At 41.9% G+C, this 19,963-nt stretch overlaps 1 protein-coding gene and 1 long non-coding RNA gene across 11 annotated transcripts in view; one reads left to right on the plus strand and one right to left on the minus strand.

The window, feature by feature from the left end:
• EPB41L1 (erythrocyte membrane protein band 4.1 like 1) overlaps window positions 1-17,027 on the plus strand; it is a 175,705-nt gene extending 158,678 nt beyond the window's left edge. For 5 of the 10 annotated variants that reach the window (XM_081195954.1, XM_081195950.1, XM_081195955.1 and 2 more), the window contains 10 exons: window positions 1,799-4,639; window positions 5,248-5,355; window positions 6,566-6,952; window positions 8,040-8,123; window positions 8,638-8,718; window positions 9,021-9,074; window positions 10,582-10,677; window positions 11,018-11,098; window positions 12,512-12,628; window positions 13,831-17,027. In XM_081195954.1, the coding sequence (XP_081052080.1) occupies window positions 1,799-4,639; window positions 5,248-5,355; window positions 6,566-6,952; window positions 8,040-8,123; window positions 8,638-8,718; window positions 9,021-9,074; window positions 10,582-10,677; window positions 11,018-11,098; window positions 12,512-12,628; window positions 13,831-13,839 (3,858 nt within the window). In that variant the 3' untranslated portion in view covers window positions 13,840-17,027. The remainder of the gene's footprint in view (window positions 1-1,798; window positions 4,640-5,247; window positions 5,356-6,565; window positions 6,953-8,039; window positions 8,124-8,637; window positions 8,719-9,020; window positions 9,075-10,581; window positions 10,678-11,017; window positions 11,099-12,511; window positions 12,629-13,830) is intronic. The other 5 variants (XM_081195957.1, XM_081195958.1, XM_081195959.1 and 2 more) reach the window with 3 other exon arrangements.
• Window positions 1-19,963, minus strand: part of LOC308588404 — a 45,124-nt gene that overhangs the window by 9,640 nt on the left and 15,521 nt on the right. The gene's annotated exons all lie outside the window — the stretch shown is intronic.

Here is a 19,963-nt window from a genome sequence, read left to right on the forward strand (position 1 = left end):
TGCTTTGAAAATACTACTTCGATGTTGAAATGAGCGAACATTTGTCACAGCACTAGTTATTAGGAGACTCAGCAATGATAGAAATGGAAATGATGTTTTGCGGATTCTTACATTTGAGTTTTCTTGAAGATATATTTAATGGGACAAGGCAAATAGAGTTACATGTTGTTTTTATTCCCATCAGTGCAGTTGACACAAATTTTTCTATAGCAAGGTTTGAGCATACAGTTGTAAATGATTGGTACTTCATTCTGTGCATACATTCAGACCTGCATGACTGTTTGCTCCATAGTTGCCTTCCAGTATTGAAGAGTACTGTGGTGTAATTAGCCTCTCAGACTGACTCGTGGCACTGTACCACAATGTAGCGCATGGCACTGAAGCAAATCACAGCTGCCTCCACCAGATCTGAAGCCTTTGTGAGGCTGCAGGAAAAATCTCTCTGTTGCAGTGCATTCTTTCAGTCTTTGGGGAAATCACCAGTAACATCTCCAACCACAATACGTGCTCTGTCTTCCTGCTTTCTTCTACAGTGATGACTGAACCCTCAATGGGTGATGGGCTTGGATAACACACATGACATAAAAAGCAAATCACTACATATTAATACACAGCATCATACACAGTGTTTAAATAGTTTGGTACTGCTGTGCTACGTGATGCACTAAATACTAGGTTTTCTTTTCCCTGCCTCCTACACTTTGCTGTTGTTGTTGTTTAGTCATTTAGTCGTATCCGACTCTTCGTGACCCCATGGACCATAGCACGCCAGGCACACCTATCTTCCACTGCCTCCCGCAGTTTGGCCAGACTCATGTACACACTTTGCTGTACTGCCTTTTAAAGCAGTTTGCATAACAGTTTCTGCCTTTTACTTTCTTCGCAGTGCCTTCCTAGTTCTAGCCCTCTGATCTGCCTTTTTAAAAATGGAATTGGTCTTGGGTTCATATTAACTGGGGCACTGGACCAAAATTGTTACCTCTACTCAAGTTTGTCCAGAGCAGTGTAAAACCATGTGAGAGAACAAAAGTGTCTCAACCATTTCACTTGCTTTCTCAGTGCGGAGAACCTGTGGATGCTGCTGGAGCCTAGAAAAACAGGGTGCAACAAGATCTTCAGTCTGTAGTCTTGCTCTTGACTATAGGCTAAAGAGATTCCTCCCATTCCCATCATGAAAGATGTTTATCATTCTTGCACACAGACATACTGAGATATAAAAGATCTGGATAAATTTCACTGTGGAAATTTAGGCACCAAAGAGAAAGTCTCATTACAGTAACTTGACTTGCCAGCTTACAAAGTGATTTAGTTAGATGTGAATATAACTATGCACTATGCATGAGTTTGTTGCTTAGGTATGCAGATAATTAACATGTCGGTAATTTAAATCAATGTTTGAATATTGTTTTAAAGCTTACATTAGAATTCTGATTTGAACACGAGACCTTGAATTTCCAAATCATCAATCCAACAGTCAGAATCTCACACAGCTGACTATGTAGCTCATGATTTGTATAAACTTTTGGCACCAGACTTTTGCAAATGGGAAGGGAGAAATACTGTCTGTTAAAAGCCAGCTCTCAGCACCAGTCTCAGAACTGTGCTTCTGAGATTTCAGCATGCATTCAGTTAATAACAAACACCTCCTTAAAGGCATCTACCACCAGGTTGTTTCTTTAGTAGTAATACAGTTTAGTGATTACAAGGATGTTGGCAAGACTCTTGCTGCATGTTAATAATGAGGTGTTCGGGACATTTATGTTTAATGCTAACTCTTCTTGCTCCAATTGCAATGCAGGGTTCAGAGCATTGGGTATTTATAGAAAGAGAAACTTCTGGGCTGGAAGAGCTAGCACTAAAACAAATAGTTGAGACCCAGAAAGAAGAGGCGCATGCAGGTCCTTCAGAGAAGCATCCAGATTTGGATTTAACAAAAGTGACCACTGCAGTGAGGGAACTCAAAGCAGCAGCAGCAAAGCAAGAAGAGAAAGCAAGTGAGGAAGGCAGAGCACATATTCGGAAAAAAGCCAAAATGATAGCCAGCCCAGAAGATTTTGAATCGTTATGGGATGATGATGTGTACGAGAGAGATAGCAGGAAACACTCTTCTGAGACAGATGGACAGTCTACTGAGGAGAGAGACGAGAAAGATAAAATGGAGACGGTCATGGTAGCCTCCACTCATCCTGAGGAGGCAGAACTGAAAGGCCAAAGAGAGGCAGTGGTGGTAGCTTCCACTAAACTTGAGGAGAAAGGGGAACAGAAAGACAAAATGGAAGCAGCAGTGGTGGCTTCTACCACTCTTGAGCAGCCAGCTCACCACCCCGAAGGACCAACAGAAAAGAGTACCATACCTGAAAGTTTCCAAGTTGAAGAAGGACAAATACATGCCTCAGAATCTCCAAACAAACAAAGCAGAACTATAATACAAGAACACAGGACTACTTTGACTCTGTCAGACAAAGAAGTGTTCAAAACTACCTCAGATTCTGAAACTGTTAGAACTAAGGTGAAGATGGTATCTTCTGCTGCAGAAAGGATAATCTATTTGGGGTCTGAAGAAACTGATGAAAAAGATGGTGATAAGATCAATACAATACCTGCCAGAGAAAAGCCCGGCTCATCTGAAGACAGGCAGGAAAACCAAACAGAGTCATTAGATGAAAAAGAGAAGAGACCCAGTTTTGCACCACCTTCCGGTGCAACTGAGATCAAGGAAGATGATGAGTTCCAATCCAGGTCATCCACTTACGGGGGAGGACAATCGGAGCTCAGTAAACCAATTATAAAATCAGATTTGCCTGACAAAGTTACAGAGGATGGTAAAAAGATACATCCCCCAGAGTCATGTGCTTATGAGAAAGAAGAGCATTCATCAACTCCAGAGAAAAAAACTTCAGTGGAACCAACTGATTATGGAACAAAAGTTTACAGCGAATCCAATGCACATCATTCTACAGAAGAATTCAGCCAAAGAGTTTTCCATTTATTGATGCCACAGCCAAAATCTGGGTCCCCAACAAAAGAAACAGCAGCTTATCTCTCCTGTGGGCAAGAACAGGAAGCAGATGAAACTCACAGTATTCTCCAAGGTGGAGAAGAATCTGACAAGAAGGAAGTTGATACTGCCATGGAAAAAGTAGGTTTGACATTCAGAACTTCAGAAACTCAAAGAGAAATTAATAAATTAGAAGAAACTGAAACTTCTCAAATATTCCTTCAAATGGAAGACATAGAGATTACGAGATCCACCCTGGGTTTCTCACTACAGCAGCTTTCCTGTACTACAGAAATTTCAGATGAAGAGCAGAGTAAACCACAGGATGCAAAACCAGGAGAATTGCCCCAGGATGAAACCCTTGATTCAAGCCAGCCTCCCCATGACAAATACTCTGAAGTTCAAAGTAAATGCACCACATCAGAAATCTCTTCCAAGGACAAACACCCTGAATTGGAAGAGTTGGCTAAAGAGGATAACCATGAATTGGATAAACAGAGACTCCAAGAACTGGAAGATGCAGCCAATGCCAACCATACTGAAGTGGAGCAGATGATGAAAGATAAGCCTACTCTGTCTGAAGAGTCAACTAAAGATGAACCATCAGCTTTGGATAATCTCTCAGAATTGAAAGAGACAACTCAGGGTGCTCCCTCTGAGGCTGAAGAATTAGACAGAGATGTATTGGATAAGTTGGCTAAAGATAAAGAATTGGATAGGCACGTAAAAGCAGAAGGGGTGAGTAAGGATAAAATCGAAGACTTGAAAGGCTCAGCTTTAGATGAACACCATGAAATGGAAGAGGTAGCCAAAGATCATCTCAAAGAAACAGAGGGTGTAACTCTAGACTTGGAAGAGCTGACTGGGGATAAATTCTCCAACTTGAAACAGCCATCCAGGGATGACATTTTATCCCATGCTGGCCCTCCTGATTCTAAGCCTCCAGAATCAAGAGAGACATTCCAGGATCAATCTTCTTTGGAAGACGGAACTGAGGCCACCCATACTGTCTCTCCTAAGATTGGGCCAGCAAAAAGGAGCAAAGAATGTCTGCATCCTTATCGTGCCGTAGCACAGGAAAGGGAAGAACTGCACACAGTTATCAAGGAAGGGAAACCAGGTCTAGAGGTACTGAATCACATGACATTTAGCACAGATACAACTACTCCACTTCAAAAACATCAGGATATAGCAGCACCTGTAGAGAACCACGGGGGTTTATTTGAGTATAGAAATGAGATGGACCAAGAAGTCTCTGTAGCTTCTAAAATCCGGATGTTTGAACAAGGTGAAGTATATAGCCCACTTTTTGGTGAGCAACATGCAACTCCAAAGGGGTTGTACGAGAGTTGCACTGGCAATGAGACACCAAAGGATCTATCAAGGATGCAGATAGAGCTACAAACAGGTATATTTTTAGAGAACAGCTGTGCAGATGTTGAGTTGGCCTCAGGCACTTTGGATGGCAAAGCCCTGGATGTGAACTACCTAGCTGTTGTACAAGGAACAAGTGAGGGAGAACCTTCCCAGTCTTCATCTTGGAAGGAAGATATTTCTGTCGGATCAGAGCAAGAACCGGAAGGGGATGTTGAGCTGGCTTCTCCTGATTCTGGCTGTGAAATCACTTTGGCAGAAGCTGTGGTAACCTCTCAAATGAACTGTCCCACTGGAAAGTTCATAAAGCATGTTGTGTGACTTGCCTTTATGCACCATGTGCCATGGCTTCAAACATGGCCGTTGACCAAGAGCCGCTGCTTGCATCCCCTGTCCTTTGTGTGTGTGTGTGTGACCTGGCTCAGTTGCTGAATGCAAACTTGCTGGCCCAGGCAGTTCATCAGCTTTTGGATTGTTCTCTCTGTGTGTGTATGTGCGTGAGAGAGAACTCCTGGAGGTTTGGCTAACTTGGAGAGTGCCAGCTGCTAACTCAAATCCAAGCAAAATGAGTTTTGTGAATGGAATCGTGCAGTGGCAGGGTGGGAAAGGATGACGCGCTGAGAGCTTTGTATCTCTCCCATACCTCCACGCACACACCTAGCAGCAACATTCTCACGCTTCCAGCTTCTTCCTTCTTGCATCTCTTAATTTTGATATCCCTTCTTTTGCTTGGCTTGTGAGCCCCTCCTCTCCTCCCCTCCTGCCTTTGGCAAGCTAGTGGCTGGCTGACAAAAATAGCTTCCCACTGCTCCAACCAAGGCACTAGCTGAGTTCCTTTCTGCTCTTTTAAGACTAACCCCTTTTCTCTAATCTAGAGCAAATTTCAAGAACCAGCTTGGGAAGAAAAGGATTTGTCAGGCCCATCAGTAAAAGCCTCCCTGAAAGAAGAGAGTTTAATGTCTGCTCCTCCAGTGGCCCCTCAGGTCTCAATGATGTTTTACTAACTGCTTGCTTTTGTGGTGTCAAACCTCACCCTAGAGAGCCATGTGCCACCACCTCCTTCCCCAGCTTACTGAGCTACTATATATCTTTATATATGTATATACACACACATATATATGCTCCTCTTCTGTTTGTTTTAATTATCTTTTCTCATACCTCTCAACATACCAGAAACCTGGACAAAACCAGGCATTAAGAAGTAGGACATCATAGCATCTAAATTAAAGAATAGCATTTACTTCCTGGGGGACAGGCCAAACCCCACTGGTGCCATGAGGAGAATCTCCATTGACTACAGTAACTTTTGGCTCAATCCCTAACAAGTGGCAATTCTTTGTGAATGCATAATACAGGTGTTTCGATATGGTGCAGGAATATAGGCCAGTTTGGGGGTGGAATTTCCACATTGATGCAGTTGAGAGGTATGTGTAGCTTTTGGGGGAGCTAGGAGAACGATGTCCTTCTGTTCTGATGTTTTCTTGTCAATTACACTGATTAAAAATCTACCCTGGAAAAGTTCATACTTTTAACAGGTTTCCTCTGGTGGCATACTCAATCCAGAGATGCGAGTTCTCACAACACACACCCTTTCACAAACACTGTGATATTTCAGGATACCACCGAATCGTTCCTTGCACGCTTTTTAAAAGGAGCCTTACAAAGCGAAGTGAGGTATATGCAGTGGCAGAAAATAACAAACGACCTTATCTCAGTGAAATTGACAAATGTTCTTGCTTCTCCTGCAATATGTGCAGCCGATTTGCCTTAACCTTTTGTCTTTTTCCCCACACCCAAACTTTTCTACTCTCTGCCTCCACTTTTCTGTCCTCTTGCTTCCCCAATGGTCAGTGAGAGTCCGAACTTCTTTATTAATGTCTTAACAACATCTCCTCTTTTCGCACACCCGCTTTTGCCACAAGTGCCACTCACCTATTTGGGATTAATATTTCCAAGGTCATTGTTTTATTTCCTCCTTGCAGTTTTGCAGGTAAAATCAGAAACCCTTTCCCCTTCTCCCTGCAGAGTTTTTGCTGTGAGAAGTTTTGGTTTTCATGCTTGGGATGTGCTTGATACCCTTTCGATGATGCTTCCTCTCTCCCTCTTCACCCCAAACCAACGGGTCCTGATGGCTGTAACCTGTCATTCGGCACTTACAGCCATCGCTTCTTTCCTCCCTTTTGTCTCATTCAGAGAGCGGGATTGAGGGAGGGCACAGAGGAGAAATCTAAGCCACCTCGGCACAGGGCCCCCGAAAGTGACACTGGGGACGAGGAGCAAGACCAGGAGAGAGACTCTGTCTTCCTTAAAGACAACCACCTGGCCATCGAGCGCAAGTGCTCAAGCATCACGGTCAGCTCAACGTCCAGCCTTGAGGCTGAGGTGGACTTCACAGTCATTGGCGACTACCACAGCGCCGCCTTCGAAGACTTCTCCCGGAGTTTGCCTGAGCTTGACAAGGAAAAGAGCGAGGGAGAAGCAGAGGGCATGATTTCTTCTGAGGAATCGGACAAACCAGCTCCCGTGCAGGAAGATGTTGCCAAGGAAGGGGATAAGGTTCCCCAAGTAATCCCAGAAGAGGTACAAACGGAAGCCACGGTGCACGGCTGTATCTTAGTGTCCTCATTTGCAGTGTTGTCTGTTTTTGGCATTTGCATTGCTCGATGGACCGTCTGTCTCACACCTGTTTGGAGAAGCACGTCTATTTCCAAACAGCGTCTTTTTGTTTTTGCTTTTTAAAAAAACTAGAATATTTTATCTACCTTCATGAATGTTGCTGTCATGTTTGCATGTCTTTGACACCCAAGTGCATGTGTGTTTTGTTAAGTGTGTCCTTTTGTATCTCCTAACCCGTGAAGTTACCATCATACCTTTAACCCCCACTGTATTTGCTGTTCCACCATAGCAAGTTTCTATGTTGCATGAATCAACAAATAACATTTGTATTGAAGACATTTAATTTATGTATAATGATGTGACTATTGATAAGATGAATAGTTTCTAGGATGGGAGCTGAGGTAAATGACTATAGTTTATTCTGCTTCTATTTAAGTCAGATTCGGTGCAGTGGGGAAATGGTTATAGCAAGAATAGTTAAAGTAACTTTCTCCAGACTGACTGAAAAAAATAGAAGTGAAAACAAAACAGAGCAAATGCTGGGGAAAGCAATACTGTCTGTGGGAATATAGTTAAGCCAAATGTCCTATAAATTTGCATCACCAAATGTCCTATATTTGCAAGACAGTTTGCATTTATGTGCATCTACTCCTTCCAATGGAATTGTTTGTTTGTTCTGCAGAGATTTGCATTAAAATGCAAAGTTCTAAATTCATCTCCCCACCCCTTTTACTGTAAGTTACTGCAGTTATCATCTTACTTTGCCAGTTTGAATTTTAATTCCATTCTCTTACCTTTACTGGAGTCCTCTACAACGTCCTTGAGTTTCATATTTTCAGTCAGTTCTCTCTGCTGTTTGAAAACTGTACTTGCTCTTTGCAATAGAAGGACGCTTGAACTCAGGCTAAGCAAGTTCTGTGCAATTAAAATAACTTCATCCATGACAGCCTACAAAGTGCAAGGTGGAGCGAGGGAATTGTGCACAAACCAGCAATTTTGTTCAGTTAAATGCAGGTTGGATTGTTGCTAAATTCTTTTGTTCCTTTGGTAGTCCTCCATGAAAACGGAAACTGTGAAAAAAGCAGAATCGGAAACCTCTGTGCAGCATAGACTCACTGCAACAGAAATTACGCAGGTAACATTTATATTTTATTTTGTTTTATTGCAGTTGTTTATCTTGCAGCACAGCACCTTGGTCAAAGCACATGAAACATGGGCCCACTGCATATCTCTAGTGGCAACACATCATATGAAGATCACATCTGCACTGCATTTGTTTAAATGTAGGGGTTGCTGTGCTGTTCAGATGAGCTGCACTGGAAGGTTATCAAACGAGAATGGTTCATTTATATGCCTGTAGCATGCCTGCATTTTCAGAAGAGTGCCATCTTTTCTGATACTTCCAGTGCAGTAATACCCAAGTTATTAGTCCAATTAGGTGGGATGAGTCTAGACCAGGCATAGGCAACCTCGGCCTAGACGGATGTATATTCATGTATTTTACTTTAACTGGGTGAAGAATTTCACTAAAGCTCTTCATTGGCATGTGAATCAGGGCAAGTGTTTTCTTTTTAATCTTCTTAGAGACTGCCGCTTGTGCTTAGTCTGTAAACTTTATTGACTTACCGTATTTCCCTTTTCATGTTTAGGTTGATGGTACCACCACAGGCGGAAAGGAGACAATAACCACTTCCCACATTGTCAGCACAGAAACCATATCAACAACCTCAGTAAGTACCCCTTACTGGGGTTGAAGGTTCTATTGCATCCCTCAAAACCACATCTGGCAACAATGTAAGCCTTATTTCACACATTGCATGTGTGTAGGGCATAATTGTGTTGACCCTAGAGTGAGGTGCAGCTTTAGTCATGCCCTCAGTGTCATGTTGTCTGCTTCCAACAACTGTGTGTGGCCCAAGATCATAAAGAAACCCCAATGTGCAAACTTTTGTTCGTGTGTAGGGGGATCTGTGCGAATAGGACACCTCACTTCTCTCTTTAGTTATATCCGTACCCACCTTGTGTTTTTCAGGATCACAGCACCAAGGCTGGGAAGGGAACAACAGAACTTCGCTCCATCTCTCCAGTGAGTGTTTTTACATTCCTGGGCCTTTGAGGTATAGCTACGTTAGAGCACGGTAGACCAGTGGTGCCAAATCTGTAGCTCTACAGATGTTCTTTGATTCCAACTTCCATCTGCCCCAGCCAGCATGCTTACTGGTCAGAGACAATTGGTGTTTTGGTCCAGAACACATTCCCCATCCCTCCTGTAGCCATATAATGACCCCCAAATCCTGCATAACCACACACACATATCTACTATTTCTTAAGGCTACCCCGCCCATCTTCTTTCTAGCATCAGTAGCGGAAGAACAAGGTTCAGGGCGATTTTGTGAAACAAAAGCAATAGGAATAGTAGACCATCTTCAGCATGCCTAATGTAAGCCCGCTGAGGTGAACTGTGAGATCATTGGTACTGCACAAAATGATTAAAACACATATGGCAGACCAATAAACCCACTATTCTATCATTCTTGGCAGCCATCAACCTCCAGAGACACATACAGTGACTGCAAGCAAGCAAACTACTGTCTCTCTGCCCTTATAATCTGATTCGTGCAGTTGTTTCTTAGCAGCTACTCACATGAGAATATAATGGCATGTGTCTGACAGTGCTGATAGGTGCTCTGATCCTCCTGTGACACTTGTGAGTGAATATCCTGTCAGTCAGAAAGTTTAGGGGTTGAGTTTTACTAGTATGGTTCCTTCTGTGTTTTACTTCCTTTTTCAGAAAACAATGATGCAGTAGAAAGCCAACATAATATGTAAAGGTTATCTGATACTTCGGTAGTTGTACAAGTAAATTATAGTGTGTTTCCTACTCATTAAGGCCCGCTGCGGGCCCCTTTTATTTTCAAGTGTTGAAACCTGTTAGGAGATAATACAGAGCTTTCTCTGTTGCAATTCCACTTTACCTGGAAATGTCTGCTAGAGGCTGTCCTTGTGAGCCTGTTAGAATGCTGCTGAGATGTTCTTCAGATAGTCTACTTGATGTATCTGAATTCTGACTGTGTCTAGCTTGGCATTATTGTTTCAGGCTGCAGTCCTGTATACACTTAACCTGAGTGTGAACCCCACTGAACGCAATGGGACTTTCTTCTAAGCACGCATGCATAAGATTGCACTGTTAACAAAATAGGCACTAGTAGACAACAGTTAGCTGATTTATTTAAATAAGCAATGACCAAATGAATGCAATAGAATATAATGAAGATATCAGGGTTGCTGTATACAATGTCATAGCAGTTTATTTAGCACCCAGTAGTACTGTGTGATTTTGACTGGTATAGTGGTTTGCAAAGAGAACTTTTCAAAAGCGACGCCCAAGAGTGAACCTGAGACTTTCTGTGTGCAAAACATCTTCTCTCTCTGAACTATGACCTTCGTTAATAACAAACAGATCCCACCACTCCCCCCTAAAAATAGAAAATCAGAGCCCAGACACTTTTACATGATAAACCTTCGCCCCAGTATGCATGTTTAATAAAAAAGGCAGTCTGCTGACGTGGATGGTGCTTTGCATGTTTTTGCAGATCACCAGCAGTGCTGTTGGGAAAGAAGCCTTCTCCAGTCTTTTTGGTGCCACAGCAGAAACCCTCTCCACCTCCACAACCACTCATGTTACCAAGGTAAGACTGGAGCAGGAGTACCAGAATACTAGCATGTGTGCCAAGTAAGACCACTCAACTTGAGACACTGCAAAATTAAGAGCCATGTGGAAGCTATTCAAGAAGACATTAGAAGACATTATTATTATTATTATTATTATTATTATTATTATTATTATTATTATTATTATTTATTATTATTATTATTTATTATTCCCAACTCTGTATCTATAAAATAGGAAATAATGTGATAGCCTTCATAGAATTGCAGTGGCTGGGTGAGAGAAAATGTAACTTACAAAACATTTTAAATATTGGAAGTGCTGTATAAACACTCAATGTGTTGTTTTCCTTATTTCAGACTGTGAAAGGAGGATTTTCTGAAACCAGAATAGAAAAGCGAATCATCATAACAGGAGATGAAGATGTGGACCAAGACCAGGTGTGAAGGAAATCTGAATGAGGCTGTCAGTAATGTTAGAAATAAGCTTTCCATAAATACAAGGATGGAAAGCTTAAGGAGGCCAGAATCCCCAGATCCATCCTTCCCTATACATAGAAAGCTAGTGGTAGAAATAAGAGTCTCACATATTTTTACTGGTATATAGCAAATAGCAGTACTGATCACCCTGTGACAGGTAGACTTACTGTCACAATAACACAAAAGAAATCCAGAGGTATGCCTTTTTTTTACTTACTAGAATTTAAATACCACTTGATTGTACTAAATACCACTTGATTGTACTAAAACCTAATTATGAACTAAATAAAATCAACAATAAGCTAGTAAAACCATTGTAGGCTTCCTTCATAGTAAATAATTATAAAACAGCAACAACTAAAAAGCCAGGATAAATTGAAATGAGTGCCACCATAAGCCTCTGGAAGATGTAGTAGTAAGAATAATAATCAAATGCACTCTTCTAAAGTTTCATATTATTATTACTTTTAATTATATTTACTCAAAATTTGTAAATTATAAGAGATGGAAACAAAAGAAAAATAACAAAAAAGCACTAAAATCACATACTTCATAATATCCGGCAAGAAAAGATAAAACAATTGCAATATTTCATATTAGAACAGGAATGCTCCAGCCTACACTAGAACTTCTATACTTTTGGTAGCCACATAGAAGAGGAAATTTCAACTTTCTAAACTCCTGCAGCACTGTTCTGTAACATGTTGACCATTTAGAGTAATCACTGTTACAAGGGAAGCAGATCTGTAAGTGTAGGTTAGGGGGTGCAACTGCAATTTCAGTCCAGTCATACTGCAATACACTAGAGGTAAGCTGGGATTGCAACATACAGTAACAGAGGGCTACAACTGCAGATGAATTTTCTTAAGGACATAGTTTTCCTCCAAACTGTGAATGGAAGGCAGGTGATTGCCCACTCCTTCCTCTCTGTGATGCCTCTTTTGAAAAGCATGAAACGGGGCTTTGGGCTGACAGAGGAAATAATAATGGTCCAAAATTGGGCACCAGTGAAGTTAAGTGTATGCGAAATTCCTCTGCTGAATTTTGGCTGGTGACCCCTTCCTCCACCAGCGTCCATCCTAAGCTACTCAAGAGAGTCTCCCCACAGCCCTCTGCGGGGAATTCAGGGGGAGAGGAGGGAACGCTAAAGCCACCTCCTAGGAACTTATTTTCATTTGTGGTTCCAAAGATCCAAGCCACAGGTTTGAATGGGAAATCTACAACAAGAATGTTAAGATTTCTTAAACCATGAATAGAGTTCTATGCATCCTCAGTAACATACCTTTTCCTCGTTTCCACATGATCTTCAGTTGCTACCTCCTTACAGCAGGTCACGTGAGCCGCCATTTAACATTCAGCGTTTTGTTTCCATAGGCTTTGGCTTTGGCAATCAAGGAGGCAAAACTGCAGCATCCTGACATGCTGGTAACCAAAGCCGTAGTATATAGAGAAACAGAACCATCTCCAGAGGAAAGGGACAAGAAGCCTCAGGTATGAAAAGATGTGGGAAGATGGCCCTATAAGATGTAACATCTAGCTGACTATAGAGGCCAGGCAACATAGGAGAATAAAAGAATGATACACGAATTGGATATGTTGCAGTTGTCAAAACAGGCAGACCTCTACTGAGAAACAGTAAAAAGTAAAGGTAAAGGTACCCCTGCCCGTACGGGCCAGTCGTGTCCGACTCTAGGGTTGTGCGCTCATCTCACTTAAGAGGCCGGGAGCCAGCGTTGTCTGCAGACACTTCCAGGTCACGTGGCCAGCGTGACGAAGCTGCTCTGGCGAGCCAGCACCAACGCAGCACACGGAAACGCCGTTTACCTTCCCGCTATAAAGCGGTACCTATTTATCTACTTGCACTTAGGGGTGCTTTCGAACTGCTAGGTGGGCAGGAGCTGGGACCGAAAGACGGGAGCTCACCCCACCGCGGGGATTCGAACCGCTGACCATACGATCGGCAAGTCCTAGGTGCTGAGGTTTTACCCACAGCGCCACCCGCGTCCCTCTGAGAAACAGTGCCTCCCCTCAAAAGACATCAGCCCTCCAAACTTCAGCTACACCAATATGTGCTTGGCTAGATGGTTATCATGGCCATGGCAAAGTGGTGAGCTTGCAGCGTAAAGCTTTATCTTTTATTTAGCTTTGTTACTAAAGGGCAAACCTTTGCAACTGGATGACCAGTAATTTTCAGTGGGAACCCTGAGGTTCCTTGAATGGTTAGAAGAGGTGCCTCCTTGGGAAGTTAGCTCCCAGAACCAAGCTTCCCAGCAGACAGCTTGCTCATCATTATTGCACTTTCTCTGTGATGTGCAGCTGCAGAAAAATGTTGGGCCTTTTCTACAGCGCAACAGCTAGGCCTGGTTGAAAGTCTGTGCTGACTGAGGATACACCCCAGAACATACTCTAGAATCCTCTGCAACATGCAGAAATTCCACAGCTGATGTGCAATAAGTTCCCTGTTGAGTGAATTTACATGCAAAGAGTTTTCTTGCAGGTGGGAAGTCTAAAAATTCAGTGCCCTAGATTTGACCTCTCTAAAACAGGTTCCAAAATGACAGCGCCCCATTGCATCATTATAGCAAAAGGTGTCCCAGAAAACCAAACTGCTAGAGACAGTCTTGCTTATTGTCTTGATAAAATGCTTACATTGTGCTTACTATTGCTTCCTCCTTCCTTTCATTCTGGTACAGGAATCTTGACCTTCGTGTTTCTAAAAGTTGGCATCTCTATTTTAACTTTGGAGAAAAAGAAGGGGCCTTTATGCTGGATTCCTCAATGAGACATAGAACGTCCTGGCTGCAAGAATAATGTTGAGAGACAAAAAATAAAAATAAAAAAGGAATAGCAAATATATTATATATTATATATACAGGAAACAAAATGCATCCTTGCACTGCTGCTATATGCTGGAGATGAATTACAGACAGCAACATCAGCAACAAACAAAAACCAACCACCTCTTCAAATAAATTGAAGAATTGACTGGACTGATCTAAAAGAAAGAAGAAGAAAAAGTCACGATGGTAATAATATTATTATTAACAATACAATAAACCACCATTCTGCATGTTACATTTAAAGGATACATAACTCATTTGTTGCACACTGAATGGAAAAGCAAGAATGCTTTGCAACAAAGCAAGAAATCAACAAGCAAAACAAGCAGAAATACAAAATGATTCCCTGCATAGGAATGAATCAAAAACCATTCACTTGTATAATTCTTGTTTAATTATTTTCTGATTTGGGATGTGTGGTGATCACCCTCTCTCTCCATTTCCATGCCACTTCTGTTGCTTCATCTTTGGTTCTGTTATTTCCCCAAACTGCCCTTCCTTTCTCAACCTTTCGTCCCCCCACATCCGGTTCTTTGTTCTTCTGAAGATCATTAAGACTGGATTTCACTTAAAACAAATCAAAATATGTATATGATTTCTATATTTGATCAAAATGCAGCCTGTAGAGGTTTCATATGGATGTGCTTTTAAGTTATGTATATTATATATAACTGGGGAGGGTGGGGAACGATATTAAAACAAATTAAACAGTGCTGATAAGTATGACAATGGCATTTTTACATTATAATTATTTGATTGACCGTGGTTGATGTTAGATCATGTCAATATCCCATGAAAACAGAGTAGGAAGAAAACAAACACTAATGATCTCTGCTGGCCATATTTGTCTGTCACTCACCTGCTCTGTGCTCTTGCTAAAGGGACTGACATAGTGACAGGGTAGTGTTTGTAATTGGTTGGTTGGTGATAAGGCACCATTCGGCAACCTGGAGAGGGAGTCGAGGAAGACAGAATGGATCAGTGTTACTGCAGCCTAGTTAGTCACTTAAGCGTGCCAAGGTCTCCCTCCTCCCCTGGGCCCAGGAGACTGAAGTCACCTTGGGGACATGAGGTCAGGTTGCTTCATTCACAGCCTTTCAGTATCTAGTAGGCTTTGATCTCTTGGACCTAAATATTTACCTGTAGCAAAGATGCCCTGTGTGTCAGTTTAAGTGGTTCCTCCAGACCTCTATCTGCAATGGCTCTTGATAGCCCTCCAAAGGGAGTGTCCAGGTCAAACAAGGAGGCATCCCCATCCTGCTTGCTGTATGCTGCATGACTGTATTTGGCCAGGGTGACACTAGCTTCTGCAGAGAGTATCCGGCAGGTGGGGAACCAGTGTGAAACATCATGGCTTCCTTCTAAGCACTGCCAACCTAGAACCAGAGGACAAGTGAAGCACTGGCTCTTTGAAAGTACATCCATTCAGTTACAGAAAGGGACAACCAGTGCACAACATAAGGGCAGGCGCTGCTCGTGGATAAGGAAGGCATCAAATGTAACTTGCTCTGCTACAAATGGAACCTGCTACTTGGAAGGTTTCCATCTCTGCTTTCCACAAATTGCCTTCATCCACTGTTTGAGGGGGGAAAGACAGCAGATGCATAATGTTAAGGGGGACAAACCAAAATGAACCAGTTTCCAAGTGAAGCAGCCGGTGGCTCCAGACATTAGAGAAAGACCAACAGATATTGCACCATGCTTGCCTTTTTACATCTTCCCTCCTCAACACACATGATAGCTAGAGAAGGACATTTAATTAGTGTCTGTGATTGGGATCTAGAGATCTTGGGGTAAAGGGGCTCCTTGAATATAGTCAAGTGGATGTTTCCCATACAGTAAACTGCTACAATAGAAAGCATTGGGTCGTTGGTCTTTACAGTTCCCTAAAACTGGATCTGCTTCTGGCATGCAGACATGTCCTACGTAAAGCACTGAGAACATAATCGGACTTCTTTCTTTGATGTAGAAGTCATTGCCACTTCTGTATCCAACTAAATGCTTCTCTCCCTGAGTTTTATTTCAGGACTGTTATTAATTTGTTCACTTCCTGTTGCTGATAGGGATCATGTAATACCCCAGAACCGAAAAGCAAAGAAATACCACATATGGATGTGAAATACATAGAACTCTAAATTGATCTTACCAGAACACAAAAAAGCTTGTGCTCTTAATTTTAAAAATAACCAAGACACAGGGGGATCCTGGTGACATTGTTAAAGGGAATTTGGGGGTAGAGGTAACCCTCCCTTCTCAAACTTTGCATTTTGATTTTGACTTTCAAAAAAGGAAAATAACGTCAGCTCAAAAGTCACTGTTGAGTAGCTAGATGGAAAGCACAATCCCACTTACACTGGTATACATTGGGATAAGTGAGTCAGCCACTCAAATCTGTGGAGGTAAACAGCATCAAGCCCAACATGCTCAAGATCAAAATCCAACTGGGCAATCAGAGGAAAGCTAAAATAGACTTGTTCCTTCGGACTCTTCCCGCAGCTTGTCCGATGGGTAGCCATTAACAAAAAAATAGTTTTTTTTGGTTCACCTAGCAGGATGTGGCTTATATATAGACATCTATATAAATATATATAAATATATATAATATTTATTATCTGTGGTAGTGTTGAAGCCATGCATAATTTTTAAAGTTATGGCTTCCTCTTACCTTAATCTTCACTACTGCTTCCATCAGACGCAGCTGACCACTCTTTTTTCTTTTCTTTGGGCATTTCCCTCTGAAGGGCGTGGGAGACGAAACTGATTGTTTGCGCCAAATCCCTTAAGTTGATTCCGAAACTGCCCTGCAATTGCATGAATAATATTACTAATTATATTCTTTCTTTCTTTTTAATTTGAGAAGCACTTTACCAACCAACTGCAACACTCTGTCATTCCTTCCTCACTAATTCCTCTGGCCATCTTGCACCCCATTCCTCTTTTTGTCGTCCCCCCCTTTCAATCATATCCTCTTTCAGTGCTTGGTGGTGTATGCGTGTGTGCTCACTGTTCTTGTATTCAATAAAAGTGAAATAAATGTGTTTGATGCTCAACCACTTTGTGGCTTGCACTTTACTCCAAAGTAGAAGGGCAGTGGAGAGACTCAAGGGGGTTAGCTTGGGAATTCAGGACCCTACGTTCTGGCACGAACTGTTGTCCCAGTGATTTTGAGAGATGGTTCGGACATTCTTCAGAAGGGTGCAGACTTAAATGAGCAGAGCTGCTTGGATGACAATGACAGAGCACCAGATTGTGAGGACACCGTAAGATAGTCTTGCCCTATATGTCTGCACTCTTGCACTAAGTCTCCAGTTTTCCAGCTCCCATTTCTGAGCTCACCTCTTCCCCATGCCTATTCTTTGTCCTCAGTTGCTCATGCTCAATTCTGCTGCTATTATTCCCATTTGTCTGTCGTATTTCTAAGGGATACGTTATTCCAGTTTTCCTGCCATTCCAATTATTACATTTTTTAAAAAGATCTCTGTGGTGGGAAGGTTATGCTGTATGTATTGTATGGGCTTTTCAGTATGAACTATTTCATCAGGCCTGCATCTGAAACCAACAACAAAATCTAGGGTGCATACATAGCTACATAAAAACGAGACAGTATGGGGGGGGGCAGGGGTTGTTTCACCCTGTATATTGATCCTGACTTCACTCTTCAAATAACACATGCCTGTACAGCAAATGCCAATTTCAGGCTGGCAGAGGTGGTCTATTTTTTAAAAAAGCATGGGTGGGGGATCTGTTGGTCAGGGATGATGGGGCTTGTAATTTAGCAAAATCTAAAAGGTTACATGTTCCCCATCCTTGGCTTAAAGCACTGTTTATTCAATGACACATCTGAACAAGAATGCACCCCTAATCTCCGTTTGTTTGTTTGTTTGTTTGTTTGTTTAAGAAAATTTGCTGTAAGATGAAAAACTGCTCTGGGGAGAGTACTTTGTGACATCACAGGTACCCAGCCAATCATTGCTCAGCACAGCCTCTTCTGCTTCAAATTGTCACAACTGGTTCTCCTTGAGTTTGTTCCATGAGTGACACAACAAAGTGTACTGTCCAACAAAGGGTGATTCCTATTTTCTGCCCCCCACCCCGGGGGGGGGGGGTAGCTGTGTTAAATCTATTGCAGCAAGAGCAACAGTCTTGTGACACCTTTAGCTTAAAACTTGGCCCTCACTAGTCAAGGTTACAAAGGGTCAAATCTGAACAATTTACATTAAATAATAGGGAAAGAGATTACTGTTATCACAACAACAAATTTATACACAGTGCTTTTTTCGGGGGGGGGCAGGAGTATGCATACTCCTAAACATTTTGTGAATCAAAGTTTGGCCTCATTGAGGGCAGTATTTCAATATGAGTAGGAAAATGAGAGTACCCCTAAACATATTTTTTTTTAAAAAAAAGCACTGTTTATACGCAACATATACATGTTATTTCACCTTGCTTCATATAAGGAAGTAACAGGGCACATCTGTTACAAACATTTCCTTCAGCCTGTCAATTTATTCTTTTCATGCTATTGCTGGATGTGTGTATATGCACCTAGGCTTTGATCCTAAATGCATTTACTTTGACATAAGGTCAACTGCAACAAGAGAGATATGCAATCCATGTTTAGGAGAGTGGTGTTAGACAAAGAAACCCTCCCTAACCTGATGACTATGGTTTCCTGCTCATGTTTTTTTCCTTCAAATAATCTAACCTACTTCACAGAGTTGCTGTGAGAATACAATGGAGGGAAATGTTTACCCTTCTTCCTGAGCTCATTGGAAGAAGTACAGAATAAAAAGACAGTAAGTAACTCAGGAAAATACTTCCGCCTACCTCCTTGAAATTTATCCAAGCCAGAGGTAGCCAGTGTGGTGTCTCCACGTGTGAGGCTTCAACTCGCAATATCCCCATCCAGGATGGTCAGAGGTCAGAGCTCACGGGAGCTGTAGCTCTGGAGGACCACATGGGCTACCCCTGAATTAAGCACTATCTCTAGGTTCCTCAGTGGCTGCACTGAGCAAGACCGGAAGCAGTAGACAAATTTACTTGTCATCATTTATCTCATCAAGGAATCCCACATGAGCTTAACCCCCATAAACTGGAAAACAGCCGTCTGTGGTAAAGAGGATAGAGCAAGAATTCGGTATGTGAGGATGGAAACAACCAGGCGTCTCACAGGCATCAAATATTCTCACACTGGATGAATTAATCCATAATAGGACCTTCCAAATCCTAGTTGCAGTTACAGCCATTAAAACAGAATGGGATTGGAATTTCAATTCAGTCAATAAGCAGGCACTGAAAGTGAAATAACAACCACACCCTTTTTAGACCCCTTGATAATAGATTATAAAAGTGCAGCAAGTGTTAATTAAGCATAAGTACTCTAAAATACATGTTCTACAGGGACAGTTTACTATTCTGGAAGCTCAGTTGCCACAGGACATATACTTGATTTTCTTGTGTGAGATGAAAACAACTGGGCAAGGACTAAGTATTTAATTCTACTCGAGTAAAATCCTACCTGACGACTTCTTTTAAGGCCATCTTGTAAAGCGATGAGTTTGGCTTTCCTGCTGCTCAGGGCCACAAATTTACCCAGGCTGAGCCTACACATCCAGCTTTAAAACCTAAAGGTCATTCCACATCAAATCAATGCAAAAAACAAGGGTTTTGCCACCCACCGTCTCGTATTTTGATGAAACTTGGTGTACACCCTTCCCTTATGGTTGAAAGAAACCCCCTTTAATTTTTCCCTCTATCACAGTTTTGATTTTATAGCACTTCAGAGTTTCATGAAATCTGTGTTTCTGTCCCTCTTGAGATCCTCGGCCTTGTGTGTGTTTTTTCTCTCTCCATAATCAATGATCAGATCTCTTTGAAATTTTACACAAAGCTCAATAACATGATGAGGATTTCAGGAAAAAATACACCAGCACTCAAAAGATTTCATAAATGCCTTAAAAAAATGTATAAATGTAGTTTTTTGGTG

This window comes from Podarcis bocagei (assembly GCF_964188305.1).
Source record: "Podarcis bocagei genome assembly, chromosome: 5".
NCBI lineage: Eukaryota > Metazoa > Chordata > Lepidosauria > Squamata > Lacertidae > Podarcis > Podarcis bocagei.